This window comes from Oryctolagus cuniculus, chromosome 10 (assembly GCF_964237555.1).
Source record: "Oryctolagus cuniculus chromosome 10, mOryCun1.1, whole genome shotgun sequence".
NCBI lineage: Eukaryota > Metazoa > Chordata > Mammalia > Lagomorpha > Leporidae > Oryctolagus > Oryctolagus cuniculus.
The window spans coordinates 85569389-85584527 of NC_091441.1; the positions used below are offsets into that span (position 1 = coordinate 85569389).

A 15139-nucleotide genomic window follows, 5' to 3' on the forward strand; every position below is an offset into this window, starting at 1 on the left:
GAAAGGCTTTGAGACCATGCTCTCCCACTACTTCTGACCACTGAAATTTGGCATACTTTCCCATTCTCTACTGGGCCACTCTTAGCCTTCCGTGGCTACAAAATGATTTTCCAAACCAGGTTCTCTCCCTCCACGAGCACTCATTCTGTTGGGCATGGTCAGCACACTGCTGTGCACAAATCTTTCTCTTCCACTCCCTTTGTCTGTACACTGGTTGTTCTCATGTTTCCAGCACAGACCTAGGGTTTCCTAGGTCTGGCTGGGGGGAGCCCCTTTGTGTGAGCCCCTTGTCCTGATAACAAGCCTCCATCGTATTTTATTTTTCATGCTTCCTTACTTTCTGGAATAACAGGATAGTCCAAGTTCATTTCTCCTTTCCTTTCCTGTATCTTAGAATGGGTCATTTTTCCCAAAAAGCTGTGGGTTTTTTTGAATGGGGGAATGTGAAATACTACCACCATTTATTTTTGCATTTCTCAGTTAATTGACATATGGATTGTTTTGAGATCTGAGATACTATAGAAGAAAACTACCTGAATATCTTTGCCCATCTGGGGCCTTGTGTACCAACTTTTAATAGGTATACAACCAAGAAAGGTCATGAAAAGTCATGGACTGTCCACTCTTGGTTATAAACCCAAAGAAATACCAATTTGCCTAATTACTATTTCCCATATTAACCCGTGTGAACTCTTGCCATGAATTTAGAGAAGACTTCTGAATACTGGCTCAAATAAACCAGCAGCATGGTAAGTTCTTAAGCTTTATATTTAGTGAGGGAAATGTATAGGCGAGTGAGGGCTCTATCTAAAAGAGAAAGGGAAGTCTGGATTCATACCGAGCAGAGAGCCTGCCAGGAGCAAGCCTTGTGGAGGAGCATGCAGGCCGGAAAGCCTGGAGCAGGTGGCCCGAAGGCCACATGCCCAAGGGCACTGGGCAGCAAAGGGATCAAGGGTAGGGAGGAAAAAGAAGGGCTGGGCCCGCCATGCTCCAGGCCTTTAATCCACTTCCAAAGGGAGTAGTTAATTAGTCTGATTGGCAGGTGAGTGCACAGGTGTGGTCAGGTAGGGGCATGAGCTCACACAGGGGGCCGTCATGGGGGCGTGGTGAAGGCGTGGTCTTCCAGCTCACAGATCTAATCAATTTTATCCTATATGCCTGCCTACATCAGAAATGAGTGCACAAGTACACACACACACACACACACACACACGAAAGTAGTCAAAGTAGCTTTACTCATGACTCCTGTATGTGTTGATGTAGGTATATTTTGGTTTCATAGATCTGAAGTGCTCATAAGGTTGCTTTGGTTTTGTCAAAAAAGAACTCTTAGGCTCAGGAGGAGGCCAGAATAATCAGTGGGCCGGGGTGATAATGGACCATTGTGATCCAAAGGCTTGTTGTCTGAGACTGGAAATGGCGATATTACTGATCGTTTCGATGTATAATGAGTGGAAAATGCTGAGACTTGGCCACCTTGCCCATTCTTAAGCATCTCCTCACAGGGTGCTACTTAGAGATGAGCAAAGTGGAAGTCACTCAAGCCGGTGTCTCCCACTGTCTTCCCATGGTTCTGATCTCAGGGATGCCAGCAGCTCATTTGAGAGCGCTTAGGAAATGAAAGTGCATTGCTGGGGGCCCCTGCTGTTAGACGATGATTAGGATCACTCTTTTTATTTTCAAAAGTGCCTCCCCAGGGGACAGCAGAGTGTCCCAGGATCCCCCTTGCACCTTCCAGGGGCCCCGCAGACTCAATTAAAATCGTGAGCAGTCATTCACCAAATAGGCTGAGAGAGTAAATACCCTTCTATCAGCACCAAACCATTCCAGGTAGAGGGCTCCCTGCCACTCAGGGTTAACAGAGAGGTGAAACGGTCTAGCATCATGGATCTTAGGCATGGCCCAGCCTCTGTAGCTTCAAGTTTCTTCCTCAAAACTGTCCTATAGGGCGTCCTGAGAATCAGGGCTTTGAAGTAGTTTGTAAAGTGACTTTCTAAGCACAGGAAGCATCATGCCCAAGGTACATAGTGGGCTCCCAGGAAGTTAGATGAGCCTTTGGGGGAATCAGGAACTAGGAAAATGGATGTCTGTGGAGTCCCCTCTAGGCGGACACTGCCCTGCCGTGGAGTGAGGAGAGCCCCCGCCCACACAGGCCCCTGGGGAGTCAGCCTTTGTGCAGTGCACAAGCTCACAAGTGTATTGAACGACCCTGGAGAGATGACCTCCAGGGATAGTGCCCCCATACACACCACCGCCACCAGCACTACCGCGTTTGTGCATTAACCTCTTTGGTCCTCTGCTCTCTTCCCCTACCCTGCAGGCCTCTCCGCGGATGGTGGTGCCAAGCGCCAGGAGCACCTGTCCCGATTTTCCATGCCTGACCTCAGCAAGGACTCCGGCATGAACGTCTCCGAGAAGCTGAGCAACATGGGCACCCTGAACTCGTCCATGCAGTTCCGCAGCGCGGAGTCGGTGCGCAGCCTGCTGTCTGCGCAGCAGTACCAGGAGATGGAGGGAAACCTCCACCAGCTCGGCAACCCCATCGGCTACAGGGACCTGCAGGCCCACGGAAGGATGCATCAGAGCTTCGATTTTGACGGGGGGATAGCAAGCAGCAAGGGGCCGGGCCAGGAGGGCGTGAGGATCCAGCCCATGAGCGAACGCACGCGGAGAAGAACTACGGCGCGCGACGACGGCCGCCGGTTCCGGCCGCACCGTTCCCGCCGCTCCCGCCGCTCGCGCTCGGACAACGCCCTGCACCTGGCCAGCGAGCGCGAAGCCATCTCTCGCCTAAAAGAAAGGCCCCCTCTGAGAGCCAGGGAGGACTATGACCAATTCCTGCGCCAGCGCAGCTTCCAGGAGAGCCTGGGCCAGGGGTCCCGGAGGGACCTGTACGGCCAGTGCCCCAGGACTGTGTCGGACCTGGCTTTGCAGAATGCCTTTGGCGAGCGCTGGGGACCCTACTTCACCGAGTACGACTGGTGCTCCACCTGCTCCTCCTCTTCCGAGTCTGACAACGAGGGCTATTTCCTTGGAGAGCCCATCCCGCAACCGGCCCGCCTGCGATATGTCACGAGCGACGAGTTGCTGCACAAATACAGCTCCTATGGGGGCCCCAAATCGTCCACGTTAGGCGGCAGAGGACAGTTGCATAGCAGGAAAAGACAAAAGAGCAAAAACTGTATCATTTCGTAATGTGATCGTGGTCAGGGAGCGGGGCAAGGCGGGAGCTGAGAATGTACATTCAGAAACTTGGCGATTTTGGAGCGCTCTGGGGTGGGGGTGGTGTTTGGGCAAGCAAAGGGGAAATGACGGAGGCGAGGGTATGGATGGACTCAATTGGTAGTCACGGTTATTGGCATGTTGAATCTTATTTGCACATTTCACTTTGGAAACACAGTAGCCCACGGGGGCCAGGGTTGGTCACCGCGTCCTTCCCACCGACTGTGGGTGGAGTTGCCGGCCGGCCAGCCAGCAAATCATTTCCTGCTTGCTTTTATCTTCTTCTGTTGTTTTTCCTTTCAAGACCTCTAAGTAATTTGTTTATTAGCCAGGACCCAAGACTTAAGTTATTTCCATGTCCATTGTAAATGCAATGTAAATGAGAGTTCTGATAAAATATTTTTGTATTTTGTAATATCAAAGGAATTTCTATATCGTAGGACTCAGTGGGGACTTGCATGCACATCTGGCATTGTCTTTGAGTAGTAATCCAAAGGTGGCCCAGGACCACCTGGGTTTTTTTTTTTTTTCCTATAGAAATTTGTTAAATGTCCGTGAGACTTTTTTTCAAAGGAGTATATTCAATTTGGCGTTTTTTTGTGGCTGGAAAAAAAGAAAAAAAAATATTATACCCAAAGCATTTTATAAGTTTGCTCCCTCCCTCAGTAGAATTTTTTTTTCTCTACAAAGTGCTAGTACTTCTTCTTGGATTGCAAATGTAACTTTTGCCAATTAGAGAGACCAACCAGTGCCAGTCGAGTTCCGTGAGAAACGCCATCCCTGCTGGGAACTTGAAGTTGCTTACTCTTGCTCTGTCCCTTGGGGGAAACACACGTGACTGTGAGTGATGCCGTTGTGTGTGATGTCAGCATGACGTTGTTTTGAATGTGGCATTCTTTTCTGGTGCTCATGTTTCCTGGATTGTATTATCTGCTTTCCTTTACCAAGGCAGACAGAACTGCTGCCTGCACCTGACAACCAGTTGTCCTCAAAGCAAATGAACTGAAGCATTTGGAATCGCAGGACAAGAAGGGGTCCTGGGAGTCCCGGTGTGTTGCATGTGATGCGTGGAGAAGGAACAAGGCAATCAGAAAACAGAAAGCAGGTCAAGGGTAGACAGGGAAGGAGACTCTAAAGGAAGATCAGGGAAGAAGAACTTCGGGAAATGAAATAGAGGAGAGGCGACAGCCCCTTGCATAGCCCCGTGCTGTAGAAAGAGGATCCACCTTAACAAGCTGAGTCAGACTTTGAAAACCAGACTTTGTTAAAAGGGGCGGTTGTGGGGGGGGAATGTTTCGTTTTGAACTTGAAGGACTGTTGGTTAGACAGAAAGTGGGTGCAGAAGTGAGTTTGCTTAAAGAAGACATTTCACGGTTGTGCTGTTTATAGTAAAATAGAACTTCCTACCTTGCTTCAGGTAAAAATGAAGCCCTCGCTTTCTCTCCCATTCTCTTCCTCCCCGTGATGGATTGTGGCCATTGAAATAATCCGTCGGAGGACCCACCTTTAGTGAGCTGTACCGTCAGTGTAGTACACGGTGTGTCTCAGTGGTGTCTGCCATGCTGAGGTGAGCGTGGTCTCTTTTCAGTATAGTACTTAACATTTTCTAGTATTTTTTTATGGAGAGAATGTGAAAAGTAGCTTTTCAGACACCATCCCACATGGGTCTGGGGGAAGGAAAGGTGTCAAGGATGTGGTAGTGACACTCCATTCAGGATGTATTAAAATAATTTGCTTTTCAGGTATTAATAAGACATTTGTCATTGTCACTGATTTTTTAAAAAAGCAATGCAAATGTTGGTCGTGGCTGTTTTCCGCATGCTATCTTCATATCTAAATGCTTCATTAATTATCCGAGCCTCTGGAGAATTAACTATTACGTTTGTATAGTAAGTTTGTAAACTGCTTGGCAAACTGATTAAGAAATAACGTGCAACACCATGCTACTAAAGTGGCAGATTTCTGGTAGAAATTGAGCGAGTCCCATTTGGAGCTTTGAGTTTTTTAATTGATGAGAATATAAAGGCACTTGGGGAAAAAGAAAAGAGAGGGGGGAAAGTAGATCACTGAACTTAGCAAATGGTTGAAAAGCTGTACGTCCTCTGTGGCCCCACATTCAGTGAAAGAAAATTCTCCCAGTGAAAAGTGGCTTTCTGTCTCCATCCTTCCCAAAACACATTTCACATTTCCCAAATAAGGCTTTCACCAAGCATCAGCAGAAAGCGGGTAGCCTAGAATGTGGCACACACCCAGAGGGGTCTAAGAAGTGAGTGACTTCACATCCAGCTGCTCCGAGCCTGAAGGAGAGTGAGATGCCATCCCCGGGGGTCACACTGTCTGCCTTCGAGATCCCCTCCACCTGTCGCACCCCTGCAGATGTCTGCTGCCCACGCAGGTGCAGCCAGGCCCCTTACAGAGACTGCTGGAGGAGGAAGGCCAGGTCCTTGCAGTGAGGCAGCACATCCAAGTGGATGGAGGATAGCCTTCCCCTTCTGGGAGACCTTGTGTTGGGAGTCCCACTGGTGAGTGAGAACGTACACATAACGCCCCAGAATCCCATTCCCAGAAATCCCCTGCATTCTTCCCTGAGCCAAGAATGCAAAGTCCTCCCCTGATTCCTCCAGCCTCACCATTACCTCTTAGCGGTCAGGTTTCTCTAGTGAGTGGGGTCTGTACTCAGCTCTTCCTTCATCATTCCTTCTTCTTAGTAGACCAGTTTTCAAAAGAGTGATCTTTTCCCAGTTTCTCCACTTCTGTGATGCCTCGATGGTTTTTTCTTTTTTTACTACCTCTCCTAATATCGATGTTCTTGTCTTCTGATGAAACAGCAACTCTGCAGTTCATTCATTTCCTGCTGCAGCTGATTTCGGTGGCAGGAGACCAATTTCTTCCCAGGCCCAAGAAGTGTAAGTCGTTGACGGTTTCCGGAATGCCCCGCTGACGCACACCGCCCTTGGTACTATGAAAACATTGCTAAGCAGCCTGGCGGCTGTGAGCCCGACATGCTGGGGCTCTTCCTTCTGTCGCACAGTTCTGGGATCTCTACCAAGTGTGAAGGTGAATGAGGTGAGGGAGATGAGAGCCATGCTTCTGGCTTTCCGCACGTCCCAGGGAATTCGCCCTGGTGGTGTTTGAAACCTTTCCACATTCACTTCTTGATTCTGTAGTCCTTCCTGTCTGCCCCGTGCTGCTGAACACATGAGTAATATTGTGTTTTTAGCATGGAACCTGGAGGCTGCATTTCCTCATCCTCTTTTACCGTGCGATGCTCCTGCACTGTGACACAATTGATTTCCTCTCCTCTTCCAGCAGCTTTCTGCTCTTGAGTATACCACCAACCAGGGTGGAGTTCAGAGGGGACCAGTAATAGCATCCATATAGCACTGTCTGCCCTGGATCAGTGCAGACTTTCCTAGAAAATGTGGGTACAGCCTCAGAAACATTTGCAGTGCTCCTACCAGCGAGGGCCTGTTGATCAGAACCAGTCTTCCTAATGATCTCTGCACCCTAGGCTGGAAAACAGTGCACCAGAAATTTAGGAAAGCATCATTCATAAATAATTGAGACTCCCATTCCTCTGCTCCCCAGATGGTGGAGGCTAACGGAAGCTGACTTCCTGGGCTAAATGAAGACAAATCTCTTTGGCCTCCTTCTTCACACGTTCTTTGCCAATTAGTATCAGCAGCCTTCTGTTTATTTTGCAAAGGTCAAATAAGAGTCCATCTTCTTCATCTCATCCTACCTTGTAGCAAGAAATAACATAAATATTTAAGTTCCGAGGAGAAGTGCTCTTTGTGTCTTTCTAACAGAAAGCGGATTCTAACACCTAAGGAGGAGGACCCATGCATGACAAAGGAAAGTGGAAAATTGAACCAGTTTCCTTCATGCCAGAAGAGTTGCTGTTACCAACTGTTTAGCACCTTCAGGGCTTCAAAGTGGGCTCTGCACACTGCATTCCATATGCAGTACTCATCAGCCAGCCTCCGCTGCGGGTTTTGAAGGAAGTTTCCCATGGCTGCCTTTAGAGATACATTTCTTTCAACCCAAGAGAAGAGGAGATAAAGGGACCTTGTCTCCAGTGGTTTTTTCCCTTTGGGACCTCAGCAGACCCCAGAGCTTGTTTGTGTGACCATTTGGATGTAGTCATCAAGGTTAAGATCAAGAAAGAATTGGATTCTTTTTCCATTTTCTCATAACAGCCCAGTCAACACAAGACTCCCATAAAACATGACTCACTGTTGGGAGCTAGACTATTTTATAAGCTTACTTCCTGCTGACAGAACTAGCTTTTCTCAAGGGAATAAAATTGAGGAGGAGAAAGTCACATCGTGTTAGCAAATCCTTTCCATAAATTTCGATGTGATGCATCCACAGGATAGAAAACGTGTCCTGTTCTGTCCTGGGGGTTTTCTGAGCTAGCCTTTGAACCTACTGGGCGATTGGCCATTAACGCTCAGTGCATCGCTGATGAAGTTTCCCTCAGTTTTTCAGCGAGTCACTAGTAAAGTCTATTTTCAAGCCTATCTGGTTGATTTCCATATTTTTCCACGATTATATATTGGGATTCTAACACAGACCCTGACTTAACATTCTAAGTCCTGTGAGTCCACCATTTTCCTTGGAAAATTGGGATTTCAGCAGTATTCCTGCTCTTAAACTGTTCTTTCCCACACAGGATTGCTTTACCCCTCTTAAAACTTCGCAGGGCCTGGGAAGGGGAGGCAGGCCAGAGTCTGTGTTACGTGTCGAGTGTCAAGCGATCTGTGAGGAAGGCCTGCCACAGGCCTTTGGGCGTGTGCTCTGCCAGAGACTGTTCCGAACACTTTGCTTGAGATCTGTGCCCTGTAAAATGGATATGATGTTTTACTGATGTCTGTAATACATTTGTAAACTTCCAATAAAATTTGAATAAAAGAAATATTGCTGTCTTCTCAACCCTCCCTCACTTTGCAGATTTTTCTGGGTGATCTTTGCCTTTTGAGTATCTAAGCAGGAAAAGAAAAGGCCATGTTTCAAGGGATGCATTTTACTCACAATTGCTTGAGTCAGACATGAGTCTCAGCCCCACTATTATCAACATGGTGGGCCAGTTAACTCTTGCTTGTAGAGCCTATCTTGTGCCTTGTAGGATCATGGGAGGTTTAGCAACATGGGCAGCCTCAATCCATTTAATACCAGTAGCACCCCTCACACAAGTTGGGACACCTCAAAATGTCCCCACATATTACCTGTGAGGGCACCTCAAATTGCTGGTGGACAGCAGAATTAAAAGATGAGATGCTTTTGGTGTGAAAAGATTTTGAAATATGTGCATAAGAGGGATCTTCCAAAGATGTGGGGAGCAACTCGGACTAGACTAAGTTACTGGAATTAAGACTTATTCTATGCATCTGCTCTCCCACAATATGGCGCTGGGAGAGGAGGAAACAGCTTCTACACAGCTGCCTCTTGCCAACTTGAGTGATGACCTCCAGGAGCTGATCCTGCTCCTGATTGGAGGAGAGCAGCGTACTCGGCGTGTGGGCAGCCGAGTTGGGATTGGCGGAAGAGGACTATAAAGGAGGAGAGAGACAACATGCACCAGGAACATCTAAGAGGAACACCTGTGCAGCCCCCGAGAGAGCCGGCCGGCGGTATGCCGCTCCCCCGCGGAAGTGGGGAAAGTGGCAGGGGGAACCGCCCTTCCACGGAGGTTGAAGGGATGGTAGCCAACCCGGGAAGAACCAGCAGCAAACCCGGGGAGGGCCGAGCAGACAAAAGAACAGCGCAGGGTCCTGTGTCGTTCCTCCGTGAAGAGGGGGAGCGACACAAAGAGTCATAGAAAATGCATGCTGAGAAAAAAACTATGCATGCATTTTAAAAACGCACCAAAATAAACTTACCTTTTAATAAGTTTTTTGAAACACTCTTGTATTAGGGTGACTACTGCTAAGAGAACAAAACAGAAAATTACAAATGTTGGTGAGGATGTGGAAAACTTGGAACCCTTATGCAATGTTGGTGGGGACATAAAATGAGCCAGCTCTCTGGAAATCAGTGTGATAGTTCCTGGGAAAATTAAAAATAGAGTTACCACAGCATCTAGCAATTCCACTTCTGGATGTAGGCTTCAGAGAATTGAAAGCAGAAACTCAGATATTTGTACCCCTTTGTTCTTAACAGCATTATTCACAACAGCTAAAAGATGGAAGCAACACAAATATCCACTGATGGATGAACAGATAAACAATACGGTATATTATGAACTCACAATGTTGTATTGTGCAGCCTTACAAAGGAAGGAAGTCATGACATGTGTTACAGCCTGAATATCAGAACCTTGAAACCGTTGTGCTAAGTGAGGTAAACCAGTCATATACAAACACTGTGGAATTCCACTCATGGAAGGGATAGAGAGTCAGATCCAGGGACGTAGAAAGCAAAAGGGTTGTGGTTATTCTAAGAGAAGGGTGGAATGTCAAGTTACTGCTTGGTGGGTACTGACTTTCAGTTGTCTAAGACTTCCAGAGATCAGATACAGAATAATGTGACCGAATACTCCTGAACTGTACACTTAGAAATGGTCACGACAGTTAATTTTATATGATGTTTATTTTGCCACAGTTAAAAGTCTCCACACATCACCACATATTCCCCTGAGGGCACAATTGCCTCCCCCAACCCTGGACCCCAGTGGAGAACCACTGGTTTCAATGCATGGCCTTCTTAGAATCCATTTCCTGAGGATTCTGGAAACTGACTCGTATCCAGGCCACACAGTTAATGTCTAGTTATTGGCAAGAATTGAAACCAACACATTGACCCCAAAATACTTTGTGTTTGCTTTTAAGCAAATAATAAGTGGTATGTCGGGAGAGTTACCCCCCTGGTTGTGTTCTGGTTAGGATGGTATTCATGTTGTCTGGGCCCAAGCCATCATGGAGAGTCAGTTTTCCCATGTCTGAAAGTTGGGACAGCAACACACAAAACACAAAAATACTTACCTTAAAGGGACATACAAACTACTTTCAGCTAGGCAAGGGATGGAGAGCCGTCAGTAGCCTCAGCCACCCTAACCTCAGGACCTGGGAGTTGGTGACAAGTGTGATGAAAGCCTTTGGCTAAAGGCTGATATTGAAAACAGCAATTCTTGTGCCTGTTCAGCTTATGGACGCTGCTGGGGTATAGGATCTGCAGGCAGCCGTGGTTTTGATTGTATGGCCTTGCTCTCTGTCCTCTTCAGCCAAAATGATCAGAGTGAAGAGCAACCTCATCAGCATTCTGTATGCAACCAGACCCCCTGGACTAACCAGATTGCCTGTCTCAATATTAACAGGAGCAGGTGTTGTGGCGCAGAGGTTTAAGCATCTGTTGACAACACCAGCATCCCATATCAGAGCGCCAGTTCAAGTCCTGGCTGCTCCTCTTCAGATCCAGTTCCCTGCTAATGCACTGGGGAAGGCAGCAGAAGATGGCCCAAGTGCTTGGACCCCTGCCCCTATGTGGGAGACCTGAATGGAGTTCCTGGCTCCTGGCTTTAGCCTGACTCAGCCCCAGCCTTTGTGGCCACTGGGGGAGTGAATCAGCAGATGAAAGATTCTCTCTCTCTTTTTCTTTCTTTCCCTCTCTGTCTCTATTTATCTCTCTGTGTGTCTATTTCTTTCTCTCTCTCTCCTCCTTTCAAATAAATGCACAAACCATAACTAAGAACTGCAAGAGACAGAGACGCCTGGCATTGGCAGCTGAAGTAAGAGAATGCATAGGGAGGAGCCTGAAGGCAGGGCCAGGCGCAGAGCATCACGGTAAGAAGCATGAGGAATCAGAAACTCCGGCAAGGAGCAGGTCCCAGAACAAGGCCAAACAGGAGCACAGAGATCTGAACTGAGCCAGAAGAGCTGGTCCCTAGGACGCCCTCGCCTCCAAACAGCTTCCTGTTCCCGCCGTGGAGGTAATTTTTCAATATTTCCATTCGACTTTGGTCCCTCTCTACCCCCATCCCCCCTGAGCTTTTGTGCCATTACTATACACACACAGCTTTGATTAGGTGTTCCTTGCAACCCAAATGAAAACAGCTCAGTGAATTCTTTGTTGCAAAAGATTGATTTACTTGGAAGGCAGAGTTAAAGAGAGGAGAGAGATCTTCCATCTGCTGGTTCACTCCCCAAATTGCCACTGGGGCTGGGCCAGGCTGAAGCTAGGGAGCTTCTTCCTGGTCTCCCATGTGGTGCAGGAGCCCAAGCACTTGGGCTGTCTTCCACTGCCTTCCCAGGTCATTAGCAGGGAGCTGGATCAGAAGCAAAGCAGCCGGAACTTGAACTGATGCCCACATGGAACGCCGTTGTCACAGGCAGGCGCTTTACCCGCTATGCCACAACCTACTGAATTTGGAATGCCAGCTGTGCGCCTTTTCCTTTGTCCTCCTCTCCCCCTTAAGTTTTTACATCAATCTCAACTGTGTGCCGGTAGTCTTGGGAACTGCCCATATCCTGTCTCTCCCAGCCCTGCTTTCTAATCTATCAAATGGGGTTATACTGGTGGCAGCTGCAGCAGCAGGTTGAAGGGATTTACTGCAGCAATAGGTCTGCCCTTGTAAGAGCTCAAAACCTATCCACTGTTGCTATCATTGTTATTGTTAGTCCCATCCAAAGACAGGGTGGCAGGAACTAGATGCCATTGCTCTCTGGTCCAAGAATGCCTCTCAACTTTTCTCTTTAATGTAAGCAGGATGTAGAGATGTCAGAGGGATGCCTGAAGGCCTGTGGAATTTGTTAAATATTTGGGAAGAACTCTGGGTGCTCCCCCTGGAGGTCCTGGCTGATAACATCTCTGGTAGAATCCCGGCACTATTTTTTATCAAAGCCCCTTACGTCACTGTGATGGAGGTTGTGTGAGTGACATCACTGATGAAATTCAGCCTTAGCATATTTCTTTGCTTCCCAGTCCCTAAGAAAACAAACAAACAAACAAAAACAAAGAACACATCTCTCATCTGCTGCTGCCCTTCGGTCTGCATGGAGAGATGCATTCCTGGGGCTCAGCGTCCAGTTTTGGAGAGTCGGGACAGTAGCAATCGTCTTGAACAAAAGAGTATTCTGTAAACGGCTCTAATGTTCCTGGTAGGTGAATGCCGCCAGTGCGTGGAAGAGGAGGGTGAGCTTTTTGTGGCCTTGAGAATTGCTACTCTTGGCTTTCAAACATCAAAATGTAGGTAGACTGTTTGAAATTCAGAGTCCCTGGCCCCATCCCTAGAGGGTCTGATTTAGCATGTCTCTAACAAGGCCTGGAAAAAATGCATTTTTCAAAGCATCCAGGGAGATTGGACACCACCTTTTGGGAAAAGCTGACTTGAACCTCTCAGCATGGGATGTTCTTGATCTCCTGGGAACCCCTGGGTGTGGAAGGGTCTGCTGCTCAAATACCCACCAGTTCTGTGTGCAAATCAGGCACTTACTCACTTTTGATCTAGAAACAATGCCTTTGGAGATCCCATCCCAGCCTAACTTCCAAATATAGCTCATTTTGTGTGAGACAGAGTCCAGAAATGATTTCAAGAAGGAAAATCTATCAGAAATTATAGTAGCTAAAATAATCACAGGCAAACATGGGTTGAAGTTTATAGAGAAATGGCTAAGCTGTTCAACGACACGATCACACCCAGCAGGAGCTAATGCAGAGGTTTAAGAGGTTTCTCAGCAAACTACTAAAGTTCTATGGTACTTGTATTGCCTACTGGATTGGCTGGTCACAAATCATCAGCGTTGATGAGCAGCTTTTTGTCCTTAACACACCACCTGTTAGCAAACAGATGGGCCCAGAAGTCCTAGAAAAACCCAGGGAAGTAGGGCCATAAAAGTCAACAACCTTAAGCCAGGTTCTTTGGATTTTAAGTAATCAGAACGTCCTTCGATCTAAGGAGAGGGGGAAAAGGAGTTTATTTGAAAGACGTTGGCCAGCGCCGCGGCTCACTAGGCTAATCCTCCGCCTTGCGGTGCTGGCACACCGGGTTCTAGTCCCGGTCGGTCGGGGCGCCGGAGTCTGTCCCGGTTGCCCCTCTTCCAGGCCAGCTCTCTGCTGTGGCCAGGGAGTGCAGTGGAGGATGGCCCAAGTGCTTGGGCCCTGTACCCCATGGGAGACCAGGATAAGTACCTGGCTCCTGCCTTCAGATCAGCGCGGTGCACCGGCCGCAGCGCACTGGCTGCGGTGGCCATTGGAGGGTGAACCAACGGCAAAGGAAGACCTTTCTGTCTCACTGTCCACGCTGCCTGTCAAAAAAAAAAAAAAAAAAAAGACGCTGTCTATGGTGCAAGAACCCTGAAGCAGAAGCATCAGGTCCTGGAACCCTGATTAAGAAAGCCGCCCAGAGAGGTGAGTGTTCAGACAGTGGTTCAAAAGCCACTGTGGGAGCCTGAATTCAAGTCCCAGTTCCGCTTCCATTTCCTGCTTATGTGCGTCCTGAGAGGCAGATGATGGCTCCAGCTTGGTTCCCTGCCTCCCACATAGGGAGTCCTGGATTCAGCTCCCAGCTCCTAGCTCAGCCCTGAGTCCTACAGGCATTTGGGGAGTGAATCAACAGATGAGATCTCTCTCTCTCTTTTTCCAATAAAATAAAAATAAGTAATTAAAAAAAAAAGCCACCAAGAGCTCAGAAGGTTTCCACTTCAAATTTTTAGACCCTGTCTCCTTTTCGTTGTGTTTAATCTTTGTTAATCAGCGTTTGCAGCTGTGGCAGGCTCATGGACGTCTGTGATTTTCCTCTGCTCCCAAGTTACCATCTCCCTCCTTTAATCACTTATTCTTCAAAGAGTCTGTTTGGTTCTATTTAGATCAAGTGCTAATTCCTGGCTCTAGCAAATAGGAGATGACCAGGGATGGAATTCTAGGTGCTGACATGGGGGCAGAGTGCTGATTCTCGTGGAGGGAACAGTTTGTAGGCAAAGTCACGGGCTGGGCAGAACCCCCCGAAATATATTTCTGATAAAAATTATCCTGGGGGGTGGGGGCCAGCACTGTGGCGCAGCAGCTAAAGCCTCCGCCTGCAGTGCCGGCGTACCATATGAGCACCAGTTCGAGTCCTGGCAGTTCTACTTCTGATCCAGCTCTCTGGTATGGCCTGGAAAAGCAGTGGGAGATGGCCCAAGTGCTTGGGCCCTTGCACCCATGTAAGAAACCTAGAAGAATCTCCTGGCTTCGGATCTCAGCTCCAGCCATTGCGGCCATTTTGGAAGTGAACTAGAGGATGGAAGACCTCTCTCTGCCACTGCTGCTGTAACGCTGTCTTTCAAATAAATAAATCTTTAAAAAAAATTATCCTAGGGGTTGGTGCTATAGTGTAGTGGGTTAACCCACCATCTGCAATGCTGACATCACATTCGAACAGCGGTTCAAGTTCCAGCTGCTCCACTTCTGATACAGCTCCCTGCTATGTGCATGGGAAAGCAGCAGAAAATGGCCCAAATACTTGGACCTCTGCACCCACTTAGGAGACCTGAATGAAACTCTTGGCTTAGGCCTGGCCCAGCCCTGGTCATTGCGGCCATTTGGGGAGTGAACCAGCGGATGGAAGATTTATATTCTCTCTCTCCCCACTGCGCCCCCCACCCCATTTCCACCTCTGCCTCTCCCTCTCTGTAACTCCGCCTTTCAAACAAATAAGTAGATCCTAGTACAACCCGAGGAGAAGAGCTGGGATGATGATGTATTGGAAGATTACCTATTGGACATTTTTTCCAAAAAGTTCTTTGCACTGTATTTATTGAAGTTGTAATCTCCTAGGAAAAGTTTCTACAACCATCTCCCTACCCAAACCCTAGCATTCTAATTGGCCCAGTCCTAGCTAAGTATTGCATACAAACACACACAGTTCAGGAACCAAAAAAAAAGTTTCAGCTCTGTGCTCAAACCTCTCTCCAGGAATTGCTAACGGAGCAGGTGAATTCTT

At 47.8% G+C, this 15139-nt stretch overlaps 1 protein-coding gene across 4 annotated transcripts in view; it reads left to right on the top strand.

Annotated features, from left to right (window-relative positions):
- Positions 1-8140, top strand: part of PRICKLE2 (prickle planar cell polarity protein 2) — a 368375-nt gene extending 360235 nt beyond the window's left edge. For all 4 annotated transcript variants that reach the window (XM_002713291.5, XM_008260882.4, XM_008260884.4 and 1 more), the window contains one exon: positions 2321-8140. In XM_002713291.5, the coding sequence (XP_002713337.2) occupies positions 2321-3195 (875 nt within the window). In that variant the 3' untranslated portion in view covers positions 3196-8140. The remainder of the gene's footprint in view (positions 1-2320) is intronic.
- Positions 8141-15139: the final 6999 nt, after the last annotated feature.